The 26091-nt window shown below is 38.6% G+C and overlaps 1 protein-coding gene across 11 annotated transcripts in view; it reads left to right on the top strand.

The window, feature by feature from the left end:
- Nucleotides 1-26091, top strand: part of CNKSR2 (connector enhancer of kinase suppressor of Ras 2) — a 205897-nt gene that overhangs the window by 14092 nt on the left and 165714 nt on the right. For all 11 annotated transcript variants that reach the window (XR_005849329.2, XR_005849332.2, XM_004934666.5 and 8 more), the window contains exon 2: nt 19159-19322. Coding sequence is in view for 9 of the 11 variants with exons in the window: in XM_004934666.5 (XP_004934723.2) it covers nt 19159-19322 (164 nt within the window). In the remaining 2 variants the exon portion in view is untranslated. The remainder of the gene's footprint in view (nt 1-19158; nt 19323-26091) is intronic.

The raw sequence follows: 26091 nt of genomic DNA, 5'->3' as shown, positions 1-26091 counted from the left end.
ATCATTAATACACAAAACATGTTCAGTCTTGTTTAGCATCACAATATACAATTTGTTCTTCATGTTTAAGTGCCTTGGATTTATGGCAAGACTAAGTTGAAGGGCATTTAGTTTGATGTGTTAAGCTTGGGAGTGTGTTTCAAATTAAAAAATCATTACAAGGCATGGTATGCCTTTGCTAGCAACCTCTTTAAAAGTTGTCAGGCAGGAAAAAATGCCTTTTTCAGAGAAGAGGTGGAATTGTCTGTGCTTTCTTAGGCACTTAGTGTTGTTTGATGCCTTTCAAATTATGTGAAGTCTTGTATGTTTTTTCCAGTGGTCTCCTTGTTGCAGTGCTTTGATGTCTTCTGTGCAGATCGGAGCATGCACAGGTGGGACTTGAAGACTGCTGTGCTGCCTGTCACTCCTGATCTGAGATCTGGAGGTTTGAAGAACTTCACCCAGCTGGGAACTAGGATTCGTTCTAGAGGTGGAGCAACCTTCTAAACCAATCAAGTGTAGCTTGCTTTTCCTCCTATCTTTTTCTTGTGCCAAAAGCTGTGGCATGAACTGAGGATTAATGACCCCATTACCATTTGTCCCAGCTGTCAAGCAGTCCCTTGACAAATTCTTTGGTAGTCATGCTGGTGTAGATTCCGTAGCATGCTGAAAAGGAGGAGAAAAGGCATTTTTACTGGGTTAAAATCTCACAAATTAGGTTCCTATTTAATTTATTCCAGCTGAGCAAGTTGGGTTCTATTTATGAATGTAGTACTTCTAAAAATGAAAACCAACTACCCAATCCGATATCCCCTTGCCTAGGCAAAAGGAGGGGATGGAGAAGACCTCGAGTTGACACCTTCACCCCCAAATAGAGAGACCCCTTGAGTCAAGGACACCATGGCCTAGTGGCATGACAGGCAAGGTGAAGTTAATAAGAGCCCAAGTTATTTGGAGAGAGAGATCTGGTAGCAAAATGATAATTGTGCAAGCTTTTGGCCAAGTGGTAGAAGCCATCACAGTTTGTCATTTACTTCACTGTTATTCTTTTGACCAAATGTAGAATGAGAGAGTGTGTTTGTAATTCATGATGTGATGTTTTGGGAGAGGCTTGATGAAGGAAAGCAGCTGGATGGGGGCCTGTTGTCTTGGGCTCTGAAAAATAGAGGCTCTTGTAGTCTAGCTTGTCATACATGGAAAGAGAGAGGAAACGTTTGATAAAGAGAAAGAAGAGTACTGCAAGCTTTTATTTTAAAAAGATGATTTGATTAAATGATTTTGAGCAATAGGAAACCCTTTGGTGTAAAACTCCTGTCTGCTCTAAACTGTAGGCCTGCTTTGATCTGGCACAGTGCTTACCATTGTTACAGTGATAAGTAAGACACTACAAAACAAATTTATGCTGAAGAGAAATAAACAAATGCATCCTCAAAATCCGTTTCAGAAGCTCCCTGAATCTGTATGAGGAAAATCAGTGTTTTGACAAAAGTACTGATATATTTTGTTACTGTGGATTGGAGCTGAGTTTGCTTTCTGTGTATTATGAGGGCAGATGGGGCTTCAATGCATACTGCTCAGTAAGTTACAAATTACAAGTTAGATCATAGTAGGACTGTAAAGATTTTTAGAAGTGCTCTACAGATAAGGCTAATAGATCATTTAGTGAATCTGTGCTAAAATGAATTCAAAAGGGGTCTTGATGAATACTAATTTCTAATAGACGCATAGTAAATATTGAAATTCTTGTAAGTTCTATATGTATATTTTTTTCAATTGTGTGGCTTTTAAAGTATTGTTTTCAGGGGTATTTAATGACATTCTCAAGGCAAATTTGAAATACGGTCGTCATACAGTTTGAGACTAAGTCTTTTTGGTTCTGTTTACAAACAAATGAAGATACTGAAATGTCAAGACTGGCAGCAAAAGAAGCCAACCCAGTCTAACACAGAAAAAAATAAGTAATGTGTTGAATACTCTGTGCAGCATTTCTCTTTCTTTGTTTTGTGACAGTAACGTATTATGAAAAATGCTTCTGGCATTTGCCATGCTTTTGCTGGAAGCTCTTTCCTGGCACTTTCTGTGGGCCATGGCAGTGTTGTTGTGCATTTCCTTGTGTGGGCAGTTAGCAGATGTGCAGCAGGTTAATTCTGGCTCTGTGGGCCGAGGCATCGCTTACAGTAGTCCCATGCATTCCTGCAGCATTAATGGGTTATTCATGTGCTCACCAGGGGTGAAATTACCTGGCGCATCATGTGAGAGGCCTACAATTCAGAACAAGCGTGCGATAAACTCTCCCATTAACAAAGAAACCTCTTTCAGGTTGGTTAATCTGTAGGAGGCAAGGTGGAGAGGGCTGATATTGTGCTTTTACTAAGATTTCTTAGGTTGGCAGCTGCCGATGTTGACAAGTGTGGACTGTATGGAGCAGAGGGCAGTCAGGAGGGCTCCCCTGTTTGTAGGCAGAGGCTGAAGCACCTGTGAGATCCTGCACGACTGTCGTGTGACAAGTCAAGCTGTATGTGTGGGGCTTCAGTGGCCAGCCTGGCAATGCTCTGGTTCCAACTCCGACAAAATCAAAAAGCCAAGTGTGTGAGTTGCTTTACAGTGTAGCTAGAAACTTTGCAACAACTAACACTGTCATTTTGAACACTCATTAGCACTTAAGATTAGCTATTAAGAGACATGAAATGCTTAATCACCATGTTGTTTCTTATTAGCAGGAGTTGCTAGTGCAAAGCTTGTTTAAATAATAGTAATTAAGTAAAAGAAAAAATGTTGTTTTAATGTTTTACTTGGATTGCTTCCATTTTAAGTGTTTACGTTGCTGACCCAAGCAAGCTACATTTTCATCTCCAATGAAATAATATTTTTAAATACTTAAAATCTTAAAGTAGCAATAAAATAATCCTAAATGTCAATCAGAAGCCTGGAAGATTCTCTTACTGCCTCTAAATGTTTAGGCATTTTTAGTGTTTGCTGCAAAGGTGAATAATTTTACTCTAAATTGAAACGAATGATTTCTCATTTTCTAAAGGTCTTCTATTTCATTTAATATTACAAGTGTGATGCAGTATTGGTTCTGTAACAGCCACACATTCACTGAATTGCTTTTTCTTTCCTAGTGCTGGTTAGATATTTAAAGAGCTGTTTGGAATAGACTTCTGAATAACTGAAAGAGGATCTCTCAATTATAAATGTAAGGAAAATTTATCAGCCTCAGAACTCCTCAAAATCCTGAGGCACAGCTGGATATTTAAAATGTTCCAAATAACAATAAAACAGTCAATTCCATCAGGGGCTGTTATTGTAGGCCATTTTTCTTAAATAGAGGTTTATTCCCCTGCACAAAGTGGGCATTTAATCAAAAATAACTTTTGCTTCACTGTATTCTAAAAGCATAGATTATGTAAAAGATCAAAAGCAAACATTCATTTTTAATGGTAATTCTGTGGAACTCTGAATGGAAAATATCAGTAAAACTTTACTAGTCAATACATATCCTTCTCTTTGCTACTCTAAATCTCAAAAGACCTGCTCCAAGCCATGGTGGGAGTAGTCTTCACAATGAATTCAGACAGTGGGGATTTCTGCTAGCATTGCTAACCACAAACACGTAGAAAGGTCTGTGTCAGTGGAGGTACCTTAGATGAAATGCTGGGGAAAAAGGAGGAAGAAAAGGAACTTGGCTTCTTGCAGCTCCTTCCTGAGTATGCACTGGGATTGGCCACATCAAAGTCTTTACCAGCAGGAGGCAGTATGGTGAGGTGCCCTTAGCACCCACTCTGCAAGACGTTGGCGGGGAAAGTGGTGCTTGGGTACAGCAGTGTGTTAGCATAAGGGAATTAGGGGTGAGCAAAAGGTCACTGTTGTGCTTTATTGAAGGCTGTTGCTCCCACTTGCAGTGATGAGGTTGGGACTGAGCTGAGACATTCCTGGACAAGGACAGTGGGCCCCAGGGGATGAACACTGCTTTAAAAGGTGCTGGGAAAAACTGAGATGTAGGAAAACAGCCTTTTGCCTCCTACGAATGCTGAAGGGGTGACATTTTCTTCGAGAAGTAACTGTGAAAACTCTACCTAGAAAAATGATACCTTGTTATATTTTCCCTGCATGTTGATGGAGTAAATTTTCCTATTAGCGTTTAGAGAATGCTGAATGATGAGACATGTGTTTGCAGAAGAAAATATTCTGCTGCTGCTTCTATGCAGCAAGGGGGGAAAACAACCTTTGCGGGGCTGGCTGAGGTGTAACCGTGGTGATAGGCTGTGAGGAAGGCAAAATTGAAGAGTAAGGTGCAAATTAAAAAGTTTGGTTATTGCTGGAACTAAATAGACTTTTTGAGGCTTGACAAAACAAAAATTATTAGGGGGAAAAAAAGGCAGGAGGATTGTACAGGCTTTACAGCTTGCGGAATCCTAAAAATATGTTTGTCCTTGGCAAAGTGTCTGAAGGTCTGAGAAACCTTAAGATATTACAAGCACCTCACAGGGAGACATCTGGGAGCTTCTCTGCCTGTTGAGAATTCACTGTAGGATTTGGGCTTGAGAGCTACTTCCTGTGGGTAGCATGTTAGATTTTGAAGCTCTGTTCAGAGATTAACTCCTTGAAATTTAATTACCAGCTATTGCATGTTAAAAACACTGGCAGCTGTGCTGTTTTGTTGTGATTTTTTTTTCCTAACATATAGCATGGGAGAATAATGAAATTAAATTTACCAAAAAAAAAAAAAAAAAAGGAATTTGAGTTATTCTGCCAATATTAAACATTTCTGGATTAAAAAGAAAAAAGAAGGAATATGCCTTATGGATGTATAAATCTGAGAATTATTTTGGAACGTGTTCATACATGTTGCACTAGGAAACATGGTGTGTTTAAAGGAGAAAACTTTTTGTAATATCTCTAAATGCTGACACTTCTTTTATTCTTACAGTGTTTTCAAGTAGTTACATTAACTTTTGAGAGAGAATGTAAAGAATGTACTCAGGTCTAAGGTTTCCATAATATTGATGAAACTAGTCCCGGCCTACTAACAGGTGAATGGACGTGAGTAACTGCAGCTTTCCAGTAGAATTAGAGCTTTATCACCTAGGAGATATGCAAACTCACAGATACACAGAGCACTAGAGTGAGCTACTTTAATTTCTGTCAGAATGCTCACTCACTTGAAGTTAAAATCATGTATGGTCTCAGCACTGAGGTCCAAATTTGAGAACTGGAACAGCTGAGTTGCATACACCTTGGAAATGTTACTCTGGGGATTTTCTGATTTTTGGCTTTTTTATTTCTGTAGTATAAGTACTGAAGTCATTTTAACATTCATTTGAAATGTGGTTAGTCCTTAGTTACTTTATTGATGGTGCTATGTTTTTGAGTTGCCAGTAGCTGTGAAAATAATATAATAGTGAGTGGTCCTGCAAAAGTACTTTTGCATTGATGCTGTTCATCTGTTTTATCTGGAATGAAAGTTGTGCTTTCTGAGAAGATAGAAAAGATTTTTTTTTTTAATGTCTGTACATACAGAAAGCTGTTCTCATCCAAAGCATTCTTAAACAGTTACATTCTTATTGCTTTTCTGTAATTGCTAATATTTGTTTTAAAATGTTTGGGGATTCAGCATGTATTTTTTTTTTCCCTGAAGATGGATGTAGACCTTCTTGAGATGGCTTAGAAAGCACTGCTGCTACCAACTGTCTTAGATATAAATAAAAACCTGCTAGTTTTCTTGGTACCATTCTTTTAATTCTTTCTTTAGCATAATTTAAAAAACGTTAGGGTCTACATAGTTAAGCTTGTCCGTGAACGCCTATAATCCTGTGTCCAAATTAGCCTTCTTCACCTTGTGCACAAAAGGCGGGGAGAGACATTTTGGGATGGAGTTCAGTAGTGTCAGGCCTAACCCTGAGAGATTGTTTGCACAGCTGTGTCTAAGCAGGGACCAAACTGTTAAACAACCTAGTGGGGGGAAAATGAATAGAAACTCCTGTTGGCCAGAGCACTGAATTTCCTGGACAGCGCTCAGGATGTTATGAAGTCACTGCACACAGTGGGTCAAGACTTTTACCCATATTTTCCCCTTGCACTTGGGAATAATTCCTGCTTTGTTTTGTTCTGTTTTCACAATAATATAATTGGCTTCAAGTATCTAAACAAAACTCTATGTTGATGAATGATGCACTATAGTGTACTTACCTAGAACTTCAATTAGGGGACCTTTCCCGGTGAGCTGCTTCTGTGATATCATAGGAGACAGTGTCTGTATATCTGTCTTGCTTCCTTGCAAATTGTACATTATGAAACTGAACTACTGAGCAATAATTTAATCAGTGCATCAGAAGAGCATTAAGCTCCATTAAACATTGGGTCATCATCAATGTCAGATGAGTATTAAATTATGGCTTGCAACTTAGCAATACTCATCCAAAAGGCAGTGCTTAGGTTCTTGGCAAGCATGTAACAGTTTATTATGGAACAGATGCTTCAGAGCTTAACATATGACTGGAGTGTCAAGTTGTGTCAGAGAAGATGGGCCCAACGTTAATGCAGTGCTCAGACTTCGTGGGACACATGTTAACGAATCACTCCCTACCTGAACAATGTAGGTTAAAAGAATTTAATTAACAAGATCTCCTATCGAACACTTGGAATTCAAAGCACAGCTCATCTGCCAAGGGTTGGCTTGTCGTGTGAATAGATTGTAATAAAATCTCTTTGCAAATGGTGGAGATGCACTTCTCCTAATGCAGGGGGAGTATCTCTGCAGTCTCTTCAGTTTGATTTCTTTTTTTTTTTTTTTTAATTTTTTAATGTAGGAGAATCATGAGTTTCTTTCTAGTGCTGGTACACTGCAATATTGCCAGCCTGATACTTGGAGAATGACTTTGGAAGCTTTGCTGCTAGTCAGGGGTTTTCCAGGTAGCAGCAGTAAGATGAATGTAGGGACACTTTCTGGGTGGCTTCCTTAATGTTAGCAGCAGCTCGCATGCTGTAGCTAAATCTTCAAGGATCTTGTCAGTCTGAACATCTTCTGCCATTTATGAAAGCAGTGTGCTGCAGGAGACACTGACCTTGACAGAGAGAGGAGGGTGGAAAATGGGTGCCAGCATACTGTTGGTTTTTTCCATTACTGCAGAGAGAATGAGGGGAATATGAGGAAGAGAGGGAGTGGGTTGGGCTAGTAATTAACAGATGTACTGAGGAAAATTATTGTTGATGGTGTTGCTGGGAAAAGAAGAAACAAGAGTTGTTTTGATAGAGGCAAAGAATGTCTGATCTTTACATAGACTCTAGCTTGGTGGTAAGATGGATTCTTCCACTGGGAGTCCTGACAAGATTTCCCTTCCCATCTGCTGAAGATGGTGGCTAGTATTCTGACCAAAATCTTGTCCTGTTGTCAAGATTTTCTTATCAACCTGTAATTTTGCCTTCCTATGTGGCAAACTGGCCTTGTAGACTTAACAGTGAAGTACTTTGGTGGGATATCTTGAGCTACACAGGCTTTCATTTGTTCAAGGTTGCGTCGCTGGTGTTCAGGTGTTGCCAGCTATAAATTCTTGCTGCTGTATGAAAACCAAAATGCTTCTGCTCCTGGGGGGAGTGGGCTGCAGATGGGATTGCTGCAGTTTCAGGTGAAAGATCTTGGGGCAGCTGTGCAGAAGGCAGTGGTCTTAAGGGAGGAATCCTATAATCTGGCTGTAGGATGAAGTGCTGGGTCAGTGTATTGCAAAACTCCTACAGCCTAGAGAAGATTCTTCTGTCTGTAATTTTCAACCTATGTGTATTGTCTGAGAAATTTGTATGTCCTAAATTGTCAAACTGTCATTTTTATTTTCAAAGATACAGCAGTGGTTTGGCAGGATATTAATGTGAAAATATTAATATTAAAAGTTTGAGAAGCCTTTTCCATTTTTCACTTTTCTCCCTACTACAGTCATGAAACTGACCATTACGCAGAGCACCAACTCCAAAAGGGACTTCATCAGAGAAGATTCCCTCCCAAGAAAAGGACTGATAGACAATAGATTTTTCCAGACCCTGTCTATCATTGCTCTGTGTGAGCACAGGGGTGCATGTGATGCAGAGCAAGATTAGAACATAGCTGATACATATACGTCTAACAGACCTGTTGGCATTTGGAAATGATGATCAAGTGGTGCATTTTATACCTTAGAACAGATGCTTGGAAATAAATAAGCTCAAATGAAGTAAGTTCTCTTCTCAAAAACATTACCCTTTAAGTCACTGAAGTTCAGAAAGATTTTTTTTTAATGAGACCAAAGAATTCTGTGGTAGGTAACAAGGACAATTGTTTCCTTCACTCTTTAGTGATGAAGAGGAAGGCATGCAAAGTTAAACAGGATTACTATGGTCAACAAGCTATTCATTTAGTCAGCTTTTATGACTACTTGAGGTGGCATCTAACCTGTGTTGCAGGCATGCTTTTAAAATGAAGATCTTGCACAGTAAAAAAAAAAAAAATGTAAGTAAACAGGACATATAACAAATTATTTTAAACTATGGAGGGTGAAAGTTCAATTTTTTTTTTCTTGTCGGTTTTGTTTTGTTTCGTGGTTTTTTTTTTTTGTTGTTGTTCATTTGTTTGTTTTTCCTAGTTTTTATTTAGGTCTAGATCAGGTATTAAAAGAATATTTAGTAGTTTTGTACTGAGTACTCTTTCCAACACTTTATAATATAAAGTAAACAGCGCTTAGTTGGGCAGGAAATGCACAACAAGCCCAAGATGCATACTGTGGTTAACTATATATAGCTAGCACAGGAAGTATATAAACAATGTGATATCTTGGGGAAATAGGTAGGAATATCTGTAACTGGGACAATTTATCACATGTTGACTGATATAAGTATTTAGTTCTACCATTCAGGGATATTGCAGAATAAAGGATGGTGATCACTCAAAGGAAACTCAAGATCAAAATGAGTTCAGTGGTTAAATCCTATATGTTTGTTGTTGTTGTTGTTGTCTGCTTTTTTTCTCCTTTTTTCTTATATGAGGTCATGTTATATTAGCTCATGTGAAACTGCTGCTTCTCTAAATCTGTCCTGTGTAGTTTACCACGCCTTCTGTATGTTTTGGTGCCAAGCTGTTTGTAAGCATGGCTAAGAAAATGCATGAGAACATCACTTTGTAATGTGTAACCTACTAGTAAAGATCTGAGAGCTGTTGCTGATGACTTGTTTTCTGTGATGTCTCTGGCCTCTTTCTACATTAATTACCTGGAAGGCTGAGAGTGGTGTGCATCTTCCTCCGCATCAGTGGTTCTGAATATTCTTCCCCAAATACAGCAAAATGTAGGAATTTCAGGTTTTCTTTTTCTTAATCTCTGGATTGATTAAGTAAATGGGTGTGCACACGTGCATTAGAAAATATTAGTAGTGCTAAACTGCAACATTTTGCACTAATGTATATAGTGCATAACACTGATGTTTGATGAAATACCTCATCCTGTCTTTGCAAAGAGCTTCAGGGACAGAGGTTTCATGTCATTAATTTAGAGCTATGCAGTTAGTTGTTGGGGAAAAAAAGTATATTAATTTTGGGTGATGTATGCACACATTACTTTCTACTTGTGTGCTCATCTCTTTTTCCTGGGGATATAACATTGATGAGACTTAAGAGGCAGTAACATGTCGCTGTAGATTAATTCAGTCTTTGAAGGCTTTAATTCCTGCTTACTGCTTTCTGCTCATATGGATAAATTATATGAGAAAGTGATTATGCAAAATGAGAAACTAGTGAAACTGTAAGATGTCACTTCAACAGATTTTAAAAAAAATTTATGTAATTACAAGTTATGCAAAGCTGATGACATTATTTTAGACACTGTATTGCCAAATTAAATAGGAAACTAACAAACATATTTTCCCATCACCCAATCATGTAGGAAGCACTCCCAATTTACATGTTTTCAATTTGTATTATAAATTTTACATTATGATGTATGTTATTCTCTTTTAATGAGAGAAGAAGAGTTGGGAAGAACATGCATTTGAAGTTATACTTGCATCTACTTTATATAAGCTTTCTGCTTTGAATAGAGTTCTTAACAGGTTGTCTTAGACAAGAAGCTGAAAATGGTAATGTTTTTGACTAATTAACATAGATGGGATCTGTGCAAAGCTGTAATAAAATTGTAGGGCTGTTTGTAAAGATATTTGTGCATTTTTGTACATATATACAGAACCTTATATTTGTAAGGTTCTGTCTGGCAATGGGCAACCTTCTTAGGGTTCTGTCTCAATCCTGAATTTGTTCTGGGAGAGAGCGAACAGAACTTGTGTATGCTAGATGGTCTTGTAGGTGATATAAGGAAGACTGCATGTGGGTGAAGGAAGAATAAGTTGGAGCATAGATGGAAGTCATCATGTAGACATTCCCAGTCAAGGCTACTATCTTGTCTGCTACTGCTCTGGAGAGAGGCTGAGTGTCATTGGAGTGTGACCTAGGAATTGCTCGTGTTTTGAAATGAATTGTTTTGCTTTAACTAAACTGCTGGGACTCATGAAATCCATAGACTGTGTGTGATGGCATCACCATATAAATTTTGAAGGCTTATCTGAACTATTAGCTGATTTCTGCCATAGTGTGAAGCAGTGTACAGTACTGAGGTAGACTATATCTGTGACAACTGTTGCACTGTTTCTTCAGGAACGTGATGTTCCAGCTTGCTCCAAAAAAGATGTATTTTAGCTTAACAAATTCTTGGCAGCAAAGCTGGCTTTCATGGAGAAGGACTTTAATAAAGGCTGCGGCAGAACTTATTTGACTATTCTGCGTAATAGCATATATTAGCCCATGTGAGGGAGGGAGAAGTGAAGGGCCCTTCTTGTGACAACAACAGTGTGTTTAATGTGGCTGCTCCAGAGTGCTCTGTGAAAACGCAAACATGTGAAGTCATTTGAAAGAACAACCAGTACTTATTTATTTACTTGGTTAATGTCAGGGGTGTGCTTGGCTTACATAAACATCTTTTGACTCTCTTACACATTATACTTGTTTTTTCCCTTTAATATATGATTCATTGATGTTTTGCAGAGCTGTAGGATGGTTGCTGAGGCATCTGAAGTACTGCTGTAAGGAAGTGATGAATATTAGAAGTATAGCTTTCTCTTTCTTCCTGAAGGCCCTCCTACACATCACAGTATTTGACCAGCAATTTTAAGTTACAGATGTTTCTTTGTCATGTGGAGGGGAATGTACAGCTTTTTTCTGCCCACAGCCCAAAAACCATCCCAAATATCAGACTGTGCTGGATTGTGCAAACTTCTGCTCAAGAGAGCTTTAAGCCTGGGAATTGCATGGGCGTTGCGATATAGGAGAGTGAGCGGGAGTTCACTCAGAGTTTGAGGAAACTTTCTTGCCTGCCTGCTGTAAGCTGGGACACTTGACAGCTTTGCACTTCCTTTAGCCATATGTGATCCTATAAAGTACAGCTGCAAATAATCATGGAAGATGATGGAAAGCTACAGAAAATTGAACTTCTCTATCTCAGGTCCTGAGGGGGTTTCAGCCTCCTTGTTCCTTCTAGCTATTCGAGAAGCCAACACCACACTTATTTAGACAAAGCCTCCCATCCTCTGGGAATATAGTGGTTGCATTTCAATGCTTGCAGTCATCTCTTGGTTTATCACTGTTGCATGGTGCAGGACTTTGCATTGGGCAAATACTGTGTGTCAGTGGGCATAGGGCCAAGTATAGAGTGTGAACTCACAAGGCAAATTGGGCCCTTGCTTGCTTTCTCTTGCTCTGGCATTGTCCCGCCGGTGCTGGGCTTGATTCAGGCAATGCTGCCTGCAGCATGTTTGAACATCATTAGTTCTCACTGCATTCTTGGGAGACATGCTAGAGGAGTCATAAAGTCATATGCTGGTATTGGATGGATACAAAGAGTTGCTCTCTTTGTAAGCTTTTTCTGCACCAGTACAAATATAAGCCTCTAGAAGGCTTATAGGTGAGAAGAACACGTGGAAAAAATGTGCACTCTCATAAATTGCTTTATACTTTCAGGCAAAACCAATTAGCAATGAAATCTTTCCTTATATTCTGATATATGGGAGCAGGCTCTTAGAAAACATGAAATCCCTAAGGGGGTAGGGATGCAGGCAGATGTACAAGGAGCCACATGGAAAAATGGGAACATTTGAAAATAAAACAAATTTCTGATGAAACACAAATAGATCTAATAGATTTTAGTGAATGGTACTTAGAAACGTAATTTTGTAATGCTAATTGAAAACAGCCTGTACATTGAGATAGTTGCAATGTGTTCTAGTTTGCTTCTGGTAATTGGTATAGAAATGTGGTACCTTGAGGGAAGAAGTTAAAGATTGACTGGATCCCAAAGGCTTTTCTTTTTGAGGTGATCTGCAATCTGGAGTACACAAGAAGAAAGGGAAGGAGAGAGATCACGTGAGAGTGTAAAGTGAAATGGAGTAGAAGTTAAGTTAGGTGTTCAGCAGGGATCTGCCTTTATTGGCTAGCCAGCTTGATATCTCTTAGTGGATAACTGTACCTCCTATATTACTTTGTCCAGAGTCTGTCATCATGGGATCCTGAATACAACCAGACTGGCTGGATTCTTCTGTATCGTAAAAATATATTCACCTGTGCATTCAGAGTGACAATGCCACTTTCTTCTCTTGATTTTTCCAGTGTTTTGTTGGTGTATTCCATGTTCTCTAAGCTGTTTCAAAAATCAGTGGGGCATACATTAGTGTATGATAAAATTTGAGATGATAAGGGGATTCCCTCTTTAAAATTTTCTGGTGGAATTTGATTTAGCGTTTCTGGTTATGTAATATTGATGTAATATGTAATATAGGTTATGTAATATTAGGTAACTTGTTGGAGAATTTATGGTTTTGGTACTGCACAGTATTAAAAGAAACAACTTTCCTGTTCTCAGTCTCCTCTTTGTTCTGAATACAAGAGGGATTCCTTCATAAAGAAAAAAAGAAAGGGGGAAAAAAAAGTCCTTACTGTTCAGATGTTTCTAGTTTATCCCCTGATCTCTCCCAAATTGTGCTGAACTTCAAAGCCTGAATTTAAAAGCTGTCATTTTACACATTCAATTATGAGGATGAATGCATACTTTCTACCGTCCCCATTGTGCTTGCCCTATGTCTCTGCGGCTGGATGTAGTAGTGTTTATCAGGAGCAGTGCATGCTTTCCTTTGATTAGCTTCATTTGAGGGATTCCTGATTTTTAATGATGCCGTGGGTTGTTTGGCAAGTTCTCCTCCCTTTCACTAGCAAAGAGATTTCCGCTGCTGTTATCAGCCACACTAACTTTTCAGCGCACTTCAGCATTTCTGGTGTGCAAAGGCCACAGCTGGAGTTGAACAATGTAGTAGTTGTAATCCAATAATAAGAGTCCTAAATATAACAATAATTATAACCTCTTACACTGAGAACAATATTGATAATCAGGGATACTAATTCTTGAATTTCAAAGAAATGTAGCTCTACATTGGATGCTGCAGTATTGTTCGTGTTTTAAGATTTCTAATACTTAGCAAAACTCCTATGTGTTATGTAAAGATTTGGGTTTGGTATACAGATGGGCATAATGGTAACAAAAAGCGCTCAGAGAAATATGAATAATGACATTTATCAACAGCTAAACACAACACTGGATATTATTCTCATAATTAACAAGCCCAACATTCATAATAAGCTTTGATTCTAAATAGTCTAACAGCAAGGACTTGTTTTACTGAAAATCTCATCTATTAGACACTGAACCCTGTTTGGTCTCATATACATTTAAATCATGTCTGTAGTTAGTCTACATACATAGTTCTTCCTTCTCTGTGTTTTAATCTACTTTTCTTTTTCTCAAGAAAACCCTTTTAAAAATTGGTGGAGGACTTCATAAAGTGGAGCTATTGTTGAGCCAGGTATGATCTGCTCAGTCTTAATGTGTCTGCAATTTTTTGATGAAAAAAAAAAAGTTGCAGTTTATTGCCAACACTCTCACATAATGAATATTTTTCCAGGTCTCATAAAAGCTCATGATTGAAAAATGAGAGTGTATTTGTAGGCACAGAAACAGCAGACGTTTCAGAGGTAGATTATTAGAACAGGACTTGTTTTTTAATTATGGAATTAGTACTGACTCTGAACAGTGCTTCTTACCCCAGATTGGATTTCAGCTCAGCACCTTTGCAAATGTTCTCTTTGGCTTCCCAGTTCTTATCTGGCAATGTTCCTATGGGACTGGGCATTAATTTTTGCTGCCATCCCATCGTAAGTAGGCATTTACCATCTACTGCACTTAAAACATTCTTTGCTCGGTCATCTGGCTCTGAGAACTGTGACATCTGCTTGTCACGTACAACGCCCAGGAGGTGCTGCAGGTCCTGAAGCATCCCTAGGGACAGCAGAGAATAATGTTTTGCCTCTAAAGTGGGGAGTGGCAGACTGGTCTTGCTCATGGTGGCTGGAGGACATGGAGAGTTTCCAGATGTTCATCTCCCATGAACAGATAGTGGTGAAGTCTTAAGTTTTTTATCACTTCCTTCACGTTCTTGTTCCTTGACAGAGGACGTCTGAGTGCATATCCCATATGGGAACTGCTGGCTCTGAGTTGCTGGCCATGTCCAGAAACAACCCTCTGCTTGAACTGAATGAAGTACAGAGAAGTTTCTTGTTAGCTTGTCTTGCTCTTTGGCAGAAGAAAAGCTTCTTTTTTATAATGAGACCAAATAGGTTAGTATCCTACCCGCTCTGTATTAATAAAGTGTGTGAATCATAGCACATTGTTTATCACGTACTCAGCTTGACATTTAAATTCAAAAAGTGGTGTGTGGTGTAAGTGGACCCACGTTTGTTTTCTACAGTGGTCAGTCCGTAAGCGTAGTTGATTTAATGCAGATCTACTGACTGAGAGGGGAGAAAGCAACTGATTTTGTCTTCCATCATGCTAGTTCAGGTAAGAACACTAATAATAGTTAATCATCTGAAATGGTTTGCGTGGTGCTACACAAATGCCCAGCTTATGTTAAACTCCAGCTTAAACTTTCTTTAAGATGGCTCATTAAATTCTGTGCTGTAGCCCATTGCCTGAATTTGTTAAGGTGTAAAACTGACAGAGTTCATGTAGGGCAGTCAGTTTCAGACTGAAAGATGAATTAGTTTGATTTACACTACAGAGAAGAAAATCCCCAAATGTTCACTTCTGTTTAAGAAAGCAGAATGTCTTCCTCTCCTCTGCAAAATTATTTCATGTGTTGTCTGTATGTTATTGCTCTTCAGTAACTGCTGGGTTTAGAGAACAAGGACGTACCAAGAGAAATTGTCAGTTTACATCCTCATTCTGATTTAGCAAGGAAGCATAAAAATATAGTCCCCTTTCAAAGTTTCAGTTATGACAGTTACACCTGTAATGTTCATAATGCTTCCTTAACCCCAAGGTGGAAAACAAGATTAATAAGTACACAAGCTCTGTCAGTTTCATTATAGTTCACAGAATCACACACAGAATAACAGAATGGCCTGGGTTGGAAGGGACCTCAAGGATCATGAATCTCCAAGACCCCTGCCAGGCAGGGCCACCAACAGTTCTCCTAAAGAACCTAAAGGAAAAAAACCTAAAGAAAAAATTCCTTTGCCACCGATTTGGGGAATAATTTTCTACCTAGTTGTCACTGTATTTAGAGCTATATCTTCTCTTGTAGCTGCTGAGCAGCTGATTAGGACTCTGAGAGTAGATCTAGTTGTAGAAAAAGTTTTCTTTTTAGTCATATTTTGTAATACTTGTTTAGGGGTGCACTGATCTCTTAGAGACATTGACATACGAAGTTAATAATTTACTTTTGTTTGAATTTTCAGAGGAAACAAATTCATACCTCAGTTATAGCTGAGATGCACTATCGCTGTGCTTGCGTACATATAATCCATGTCTGAGATAGTCAGTGTCCTTGCCCTGCATCCTGTTAAGGACCAAGCAAATAGCTCACTTCTTACAGAAGCATCCCCCGAGAGGAGGGAGGGAAACTGAACTTCTTGAAAAGGAGCAGATGGTAGGATCAGAACTGGGAGATGTAAATGACCCTTCAGTGAAATACCTCAGATTTACCACAGGTGTGCATAACCTATTCTGGCTCTGAGCTACATGGTTGTTGTTGATTTTTCTTGCTTCAAAAGATAACCCCTTACATGCATGAAAATAAGATAATACCTCAGAAAGATCATGGAGTGTGTGATTGTATTATTAGTTAGAAGACTGCAAGCATAGAAGATTTCCCCAGAGAGTAGCACTGCATCTTGCAATCTTTTTCCAGAAAATCGTATGAGTAGAAAAATGAAATTAAACATTTCCTGATCAGTTTCTACTGTGCCACTGTAATAACAGGAATTCGCTTTGTAGAAATCTGTCCTATGTGTCCTATCTGTTCTAAAATTCTAGCAGCAGTGCCAAGCTCCCTGGCTGGTAAGACCAGAGAGAAAGGATCCAGCATGGGGGAGTTTGCCTTCGGGGAAGTGTGTGATGTTTCTGGAGCATGAGACTCGAGGACACTATCAAAACCCAAACCCAACAACTTACATAGTAGAGTATATCCTTTGAAGAATAGTACCAGTTTTACATTTATGGAACACCTGCGCCTTTACCTGTACTCAGAGAATCCTAGGGTTATTTGGAAGGAGAGGGGGCTGTTGGGTATGAGACTGTTCCTCAGTTATTGTCATCACAAAACAATTCCTGCTACATTGAGGCTGGGTGCGTACAGTTACATCAATGCTGCAAAACACAGACTGCTGTAAAGAAAGCTGTGCTTTCCCTGCTGGCTTCCAGGGTGTCTCTATGGACCCCGGGCACTTGATGTTTTCTGGTACATCTTGTTCTGTCCCAACTTAAATGGCCTTGTAAGCCAGGAATGCCCGTTCCCTGCAGTCTGCTGGCAAACAAGGCTGTTATCCATGGCTTTGGGGGCTGAAAGTTTTGAATGAGTAGTGCTGACTGCCCTTTTGCATTATTAGTATCTCCTATCAGTGCACAGTTTTGTTTACAGAAAGAATTGATGTTCCTTGATTAAGAAAGAGAATGACAGAAATAAATGACTTTTTTAAAAAAAGATACCCTGCTTAGGAAGTGAGGGGAAGTAACTGCAGCAAGCTGTTCTGAAAATGTCATGTAATCTACAGTTAGATTATTTTGTTCTTTCCTGGATCTGTATTTTACGAAATCGGTGAGTCAAGCAATTGTCAGTAATATTTTTGTTTTCTTTAATTTTTTTCTTGTCTTACATGAACTGTATGCATCTGTTTGTATTACAACTGAATGATAAAAATACATATGTAGCAGCAGGAGGAAGAATTTTAGCTTTATTTAGAATTAACTTTTGGTAAGTGTTTACTAAGTGAGTCTGTCATGTCTTATTCTGGATTTGTGTTACTGGGTTCTTATGTTGGGAACTCATTTTTTTTCCTGATACCTGATGACGTTGAACATTTTAATTTTATTATTCTCATTCAACATTCTATGTAAGCAGTGTGGGACTTAAGTACAGGAATATCAGAAGTACTTACCGATGTCTTTTTTTAGTCATTAGGCAAAAGCACATCTGCAGTCTGTTTTAATACATTTTAGATGAAGCATTTTATGTATCGTCAAGCATATTCAATTTCTTTCAAAAAATAAATGTCACTGTACGTGAGACAGTGCTTGTAACGCAGTTTATGCAGTTGATTTCCCAAATGGAAGTCTTGCACTAAATACTTTTGAATAAAACAGGTACAAATATAGATAAATTCAGAGGGCTTGTGTCATATGCTTCAAGATGATGGTATCGTGTGTGTGTTCCTTGTGTGAGACTCTATAGGTATGGCTGCATCCTGAAGGGGGTGAAAGAGAAAAGAAAATGCTATGGGAGCTTTATGCTCTATGCTCAGTCTCTTGAGAATCTTGCTCAGCAGTCAGATCTTTGCTTTTTCCACATATCTTTAGAGTTTTCAGACATTTTGATTAGAAAGTAAAAATGTCCTCACTGCCTTACAACCTAACGAGCAGATACCTTCTCATCATCAGGGAAAGAGATATGTGCTGCCCGTTGTTTGAAGGCAACTATCAGAAAGGTGGCATCTCTGAAGATGCGGCTGAATTAGTTCATTCAAGTCTTTGCCAATTCCTGCTACTCAGTAGCAATCCTATTCTTCCATTAAGGGGTATTCAGTCTGGTGCAAAGTTTTTGTGGACCCACCCCCACGGAAAATAGAAGTCTTTCTTGTTCCCCTTGCACAGAGAGCAAACAGTGCTGCAGAGCTTTCCTAGGCAGGGCTCATCCTCTGAGGCAAAGATTGATTGGGAAGAGATCTCTGACATTACCTCGTGCTCAGCAATGCTCTTTGCTCCAGGCAAAAACATCTAGTTGTCAAAACATTGTTGGACTGGCATGAAAACTGAACAGCTACAGTTGGGGTGGCCCCAAAGCAGAACCTGGTCCTGTAGAAAAGGATACCAGCAGAGTATGAACAATCTTGTAGCATCAGATATGCTCTGATGTGATTTTGCTGTTTTGTGCATGGGCTTATGGAGTACTGTAGTCAAGAGTCCCATGAAAAGACAAGTCCCTGGGAGATGGCATCTCCAGTAGTACCTCTCCATCATGTGACCTGTCATGGCAGAGGTGTGCTGGGAGAGAGGGTAAGAGACGTGAATGTATTGCATTAAATATATTCACACTCTCATTGCCTCTTTGAGTTTGTCTCTGGCACAGATGTTTTCCCTTGTTGCCAGACTCTTACAGTACTCTGATAACTAATATAATAGTATATACAGCACTCAGAGAAGGCCGTAAGTCTTTCTCCTTTCCCTTGTTCTCTCTTTTCCTCTTCCCTCTCTGATGAAATAGAGGCATTGCTAATATATCTGTTACTCGAGGCTGTCAGATGCACCTTCATTAACACAGTATACTGTAAGAATTCAGGGCTATGTTTGGGTTTCAGGAGTAGTTGGTATTGTCCAGAGGTAGAAAATGCATGGCTGCTATAGCTCTCCAAAACTTATAATTTATAACTTATCACAATTGTAATATCAATTATGTTTACATATTTATTTTAAAATATAGGACAAATACTCTATGTATGTATTTATTCATTACCTCCTATGGCAGTATAGAACATTGTTAACTTTTCTCTTTACTTCTTCCATCCTGTTTCTGCAGGCCTTGATGATTGCTTGCAGCAATACATTAAGAATTTTGAGAGAGAGAAGATCAGTGGTGACCAGCTACTACGTATTACTCATCAAGAACTGGAAGATCTTGGAGTCACACGAATTGGCCATCAGGAACTTATCTTGGAAGCAGTAGACTTGCTCTGTGCACTGGTAAACTTCTTGGGGCAAAAGGGGAGGCAATGAATGGTGTTTGTGTATTCAAATTTCTAGTCCTAAAAAGCATCTAAACAGTTAAGGAGTGAACTGTATTCAATGTAGGAATGATTTAACATTTTAAACCAGAGTCAAGATAAAGAACAATGTCTACTGCTAGGGTAGTGCTTGTTAAATTAATTTGCATAAGAGGTTTAAGACTTCTATATCTTTGTAGAAAAAAAGCCTACCTAAAACCACAACAAGACTAGGCAGTGTTTGGTTTGGAATGTAAAATAGGTAGAATGAGGGAAATTAGAATGTAGTAATTGAGCACCAGTTGCCCTTTAAAAAAAAAAAAAAACTCCTGATATTAACCATGTCATTTTTCACTGATCTTTTATGCAATCCTCAGAGTATAGCAAATTATGTTTTAGATGATTATTTGAGCTGCTTGTATTTCACAGTAGAAAGGATGAAATACTGGAGTGAAAAAAAAAAAAAGAAGTGTAAATAATACATAAATCTCCATTGCAGAGATGGATGCTCTTTTCTGTCAGGTAATGTCATGCAGAACTTTGATTATCCCCTCAGTGAGGGGTGTGGTGCTAACTTCACTGTTCTTATGAACGTCTGTGTGATTGTAAAGATTGGGTGCGCTGTCTGCATTTGTTGCTGTAGAAAGGATTGTGAACAGCTCTGCTAAGATGTGCTTGACTGCCTTAAGAGGAGTTCTGTAGTTTCTAATGTGGACTACTTTTCCAAGCTTCAGCAGCAGCTTTAAGAAAGCTGAATCTCTGTAGAGGAAATCAAAGATGATATACTGAAAGGCTCCTCAGAAGGGCTTGTGGATTCTCAGTACACAGCAGCTTTTTTGAATATCATCAGTGGGAGATAGATGTGAGGTGTAACAAAGAGTGAAAATAAAAAAACAAAAATGTAAAAAGTAAAGTAAAGAAGTGGAGAAAAGCCTTTTTGTACGGGCTTTAGATTTTCCTCTTTAGAGCATTATGTTGTGAAGTTGCTCAGTGAGATGTTAACTCCATCATTGTTAAGAGATGGAAAAAATAAATTAAAAAAAAAAGTTGCTATGGACATACAAGCAGACAGAGTTAGTCACAAACTACAGACAGCGCAATGGGAAACAAGCAAGTAAATACTTTAATTAACTGAGACAAAATCTAAGGTAGGGTGAACACTGAGAACATTTCTTTCCAAGGGAGACAGATAGTGATTCTTTCAAATGTAACCTATTTTCACAGAATGAACCTTGTTTATTAGCTGAAATTTCCTTTTTCCCCCCGGATATATAATTACAGATGTTATCGTTGGACAAACAGACACATCTTGTATTTGTGGCTCCCTTATCTTAGACAATAGTATATAGAACTACATTGTACCTAAAACAAGGAATTTTTAGTGGAAGCTTGCAATGCATCCTAAATTCATGCAATTAGTCTCTACCTTCTTGGTCCATGTGGCATATAGTATTGTCTGCTTTTCTGAGTTGGTTTTTTTAAAAAAAACTTTATCGTTGAAACACAATAGCAAGCATTCAGATTTCAACTTCTAATTTAAGTGGAGGCTTTTGCAGTCTCACAATTGGCTGCTGATGGCTCCTCAGGGACAGAAAATGTGATTGTTATATTGATTTTAGTGGACTTAATTTAAATTTATTGTTCACCAATCAGATAAACCTCTTAGGAAATTTAATTCAGAGACAATCCTTTTGGCTATTCTGGTCCTCTACTTGCAGGCTTTCTTTTTTTTATTGCATCAATAAGTATCTGTCCTGGTTAGTGCTTGCCTGTTCTTCTGAATTAGCTTCTAATGTGGACTGTATGTTTATGAGAATGCTAAACCTATAAATCTTCAGCACAGGACAACTGCTTGTGCAGGTGGTCACTGTGCTAGTTTTTTTTGAAAGGCAAGTTACCTGACTGTTTCTCCTGTTACACTGGAGTTTAACAGAGGATTCACAATAGAATTTGGCATGAGGCACAGGTGTTCAATCCAAGTGAATTAAGATCTAATTGGATGTTGGAAATGATCAGTCGTATGATGGGATAGAAACAGTAATATTAATTTTGCCTTCCAAGCATAATCTCTGATTTTTGTACTAATCATGTCCAAACAGATTGCAGCTTCTGATTCTCCTCCCCATTCTCACTGAGTTGGTGAGTGAGGGAGGACAGAACCATCCCTCCCACCAATCATTCCTGCTCTCTCTCTATGGGGAGAGGTTTTTAAGACAGAGGGACCATTGGAGAGCAAAGCTTCTGTGTCAGCTGATGTGCTTTAGGAGATGCATCCTTCCTGTCCCTCTCCAAGGAGTTTTATGGGGAAGATTTCTTCTGACAATTTCTGCTCTGTAGCTGTGGTTGTGGCAAATGGCAAACTGGCAGCTTGTGTTGCATGTCTGCAGTTCATGGTGCAATGTTTTCTTTCTGGAGGAAAATGAAGGACCCAAACAAGTACCTTTGGTGTATGCCTGGGTCCTACTTGCCCCAGCCACGCTGTGGAACAGTACTAAAAAGACAAACTGTTGGCCACAGTAATAATTGGGAGCCACTTATCGTAGAATCACCAAGTTTGGAAAAGACCTCCAAGATCATCTAGCCCAACTGCCCATATACCACCAATATTTCCCTTCTAAACCACGTCCCTTAATACTGCATCTAAATGTTTTTTTGAACACCTCCAGGGATGATGACTCCACCACCTCCCTGGGCAGCCCGTCCCGGTGCCTGATCACTCTTTCATAGAAATTTTTCCTTATATCCAACCTGAACCTTCCCTGGCACAACCTGAGGCCATTCCCTCTTGTCCTGTCACTAATTAATTGTGATTTTGTTTGCTAGTGTTATTTAAAGGATGTTCTTTTTTGACAGAAGGTGGTGGGTAACTGTGGTCTTTCTCGGTATTCCCATTCTGTCATGAGCATTTGCAGCAAATGGATCTTTCAGTGTTTGTAAGCTGATTGGATTAGCTGATTGGAGAACAAATGGTGGCCTGTGTCACCATCTCACTTGAGTCTCTCTCTTGGCTGACAATTGCCATACTGTGCTGTTAACAAGAGAGCAAGTATCCTGGGGGTGAGATACACAGGTTTTCTTTTTCTGTGATGCTACAGAGAAGGAGAGAGAAAGATGTGGCCCAGCTGCTACTGCTGTTACAGATCACACTTGCTAATAATAGTGGGGATGTACATTTTGCATGCCTTCTCAGCTGAACGCATTCCATGTAACTGATGTGTTTTGTGTATTTGCAGTCTCCTATAGATTATCTTGCTTTTGCATGGTGTGGGTTTTTTTTTTGTTGTTTTTTGTTTTTAATTTAATAGAAAGTTTATGTCAGAAAGGGCAAGATGAATGAAACATGCTCAGTGCTTAAAAGCAAGGAGGAGGTCTTTGATGGTATTTCATTGGTAGGAATTTGTTACGTGGTTTTGGGTCAGACCTTGAGAAAATATCATGGTGGAGCTGCTCCTGCAGGGTTGCTCTATTTCTATCAAGACGTGTCTCTTCTTCCTCCCTTTTTGTTCACTTTGGAACATGAAATCCAGACCACACTGGTGACACCAACAGATTCCTGTTTGATGTGGATGTGCATGTTTGTTCACTCTGACAAAATCTCAAAAAAATACTTGACATCTCAGAACTTTGTAAGCTAAGAAACTCCATACCCAGATGTAAAGATACAGGAGAAATTGCATTGAATTAGCTGTTATGGTGTATTTCCTGTGATTTTGGTTGATGAAGAAGATGAAAATAGTTTCATTTGATTATAAACATTTTCAAACATTTTTAAAAATAAGACCTAATACGTAAAATATCCTGTGAAGAAAAGTGTATTTATTTTTAGGCTTCACAAACGACTTCTGGATGATTTGAAATTTTATTTAAGCAAAAGAAATTAGCAAAGTCCTGTGACTGCAAAATATTTTTCAGAAAATGTGAATTTATGTATAAGATATTCTTGTTTAAAAGAAAAACAAAATGTTTTTGCTTTATACAGAATATTGGTTTTAGTTCTGATTTCATACTGGTTACTTAAATCTGTTGTGACTTCACAGGAAGTTATTACGCACTGGATATTTCAGTCTGTAAATATAAAAGGTTGCAGCAGATGAAATAGCAATATTACTTGGCAGAGAATATGTTGGGGTGCGTTAATAACACGACATTACTTGTCATTTACCACTAACACAAAACTTTTATATGCAAATCAATGTAAAAAATAGATCTACTTCACCCCTGAATGATTCATTTCCTCGTAAGAATTATGCCTTCTATCTTAATTTCATCTTCTTGCCATTTCTCACACAAAAATCCTTTCGTTTGCCCTTATCACTAGTCAAATCTTAGAGCTACTTTGTCAGTAATAGTGAATATTTGACTTAATCCCTGTAGTGCTAAATGAGGAATGCTTCATTCCAGAATGGAAATTTGTGTATACTGTAGTTAAGATTTATTGTTAATATTCTGCATGCTCATAGTAGAAAAATTACTTACCCCCCTGTTTTTTTCTCTTGCCCTTTGCAAGTTAAAGTTCTACTTATCTATCATCTACTGCCTTGTCTTCAGCCTGAGATAACTTACTGCAAAGAGGGAAGTCCTCAATCAAAGGTCCATAACCAGATCAATGAAGCTAATGAGTTAAAGGCTGTCTGATAGCTATTTGTAGCTGTTGTTAGTAGATCTTTTCTACAGAACTGCAGTAAACCCTGTGGTATGCCAAAGGCAGTAAATATGTCCATATGCAAGGAATGAATGTCCTTCCTCTGACCTGTCTTTGGGTTATTCTGAGTTTTGGGCAAATGCAAAATAGATGCCTTGCTTAAAAGCAAGCTTGTTGGAAAGGACTGTTCTTATTTCCTTAGCTGTTTAAGAATTTGGAACTGCATGTAACTGAGTACGTAACTGTTATTCTGAATTCTGGAGAAGTAACAGGACCTGGCTGACTAAGGACAAAATTACATGAGAAAGTAGGAAAACAAAGAAAACATAATGAGCACTCGGTCTTGCAGAATCTGCTGATTGAATAAGAGTGAGGAGCATAGTTACATAATTGCTCTATTAGTGCTACAAAGCATAACTAGGGCTTGGCTTTTTGATGTGTTACTTGATTGTGCTGTGGGAAAAGAACTGTTTTTTTTTTTTCAGGAAAGGCCATGATGACGGTTATTATTAATCTTTCCTGGGCTCTGCAGGGTTGTTGCTGTCATGCACCTGATTTTCTTCTTTCTTTTCCTGACTGCAAACACTTAGGACAAATATTTATATTCTTTGAAAACATTTGTCTTTTAATCAGTATATGTTTAATAACTGCAGTGTATAATAAGTGTCATTTGAATGCTCTGGCTTTGTTTCCTTATGTATTTATTCTCTACTTATGAAATCTATGGATTGTGTATTGTACCTTTCTAAATTGTCCCATATGTCAGTGCTATTCGAAGGAGGGATAACCTTAGTGTTGGCATTTCATGTTTCTGGAAGAAAGGTTGTTAGAAATATATGTAGAAATGCTGTAGGCAGAGCTGATGAGGTATGAAGTTACATAAGGCACCATCCATATGACAAGCTGTGTTCTCAGTTGTTCACAACTTTGATCTGGTAAACTGCCTCATAATTTGTGGGATGTGTTTAGCCAAATGCTTTTGAAAATGAGGTTCAGAAGAGGACGGATTTTATGTAGTTTAAAAACAACTTTGAAGGAGAAGATCAGAATTTTTCATGGGAAATTTTTAGCCACCCCAAATTTTGAGGCATGGCTTTGAAATGGCTGCGTGTGCCATGGTATCCATGTGATGCAGTTTTGATTATACATTTAAGAACTGCAGGCTTCCCAGGAATAGAGGGCTGTGAACTTAACCATTTCCAGTTTGGTTGTTTAAAAGCAATATTACATGCGGACATGTGGCTCAAGAATTACATTTGGAAGATGGGAGCTCTGAAAAATAGTGAGAAACAAATGTAAACTTGCCTGATGTCATTTAAGTTCACTTCTGTAGCCTTATGCTATTTTCACCTACAGCTTCTGCATCAGTCTGTGAGTTGGGGGGGGGGGAACTGTGTAAGAAATAAAACTTGAATTAATCTTTGTGATTGCTGTCCAAACTAATTGGAGATACCAAGCATTATTGAGAAGTTTTATTTACTAACACATTATATTTTTTACAGTACAGCAATCTAGACTATAATATTTGTCTTTTCAGGAGGTTACAACTTTGTTCTCCTTCTTTAAAAAATAATATTTATGGTGGCAAATATTTGCCACAGAATAATAATCCTTCACCTTCTGTAGCCTGTACAGTCATGCAGCCTTTCTCCAAGGGGGCAGCAGAACTGATGGAAGTAAGCACTGGTGCCCGCTGTGCTTGTCTCATTTTCCTTTTGTCCTAATTCACCAGTGTTGCAGTAGTAGCCTTGGTTCCCATCTTGCGTCAATTCAGTGAGAATCAACACTGGTCATGTAATGCCTTGAGCTCCATATGGTTTCCAGCAGTTTTCTAGGCTGAAAGAGAAGAACCAGCTATTTAAAGAGAGAGGCAGAGAGAACCATATGCTCATTTTTCTCTCTTGGATTTTTTGTAGGAATCGTATGATGTTCTTGAACGTAACGTGGCCTTTGTGCTTGGGGATATATATGCTTTTGTGGCTTCATAAAAAAGTTCTGATCAGGACACATGTTGTAAGAGATTTTTGGATTTGGTAGTGGGACTGTGAGTATGTCTACATAGTATATTGTGGTGAATTCAGATGTGGAATACTCCTGGGACTTGAAC

Source organism: Gallus gallus, chromosome 1 (assembly GCF_016699485.2).
Source record: "Gallus gallus isolate bGalGal1 chromosome 1, bGalGal1.mat.broiler.GRCg7b, whole genome shotgun sequence".
Taxonomy (NCBI): domain Eukaryota; kingdom Metazoa; phylum Chordata; class Aves; order Galliformes; family Phasianidae; genus Gallus; species Gallus gallus.
Note: the sequence above shows the minus strand (reverse complement) of the source record. Positions and strands in the feature narration are given on the sequence as shown.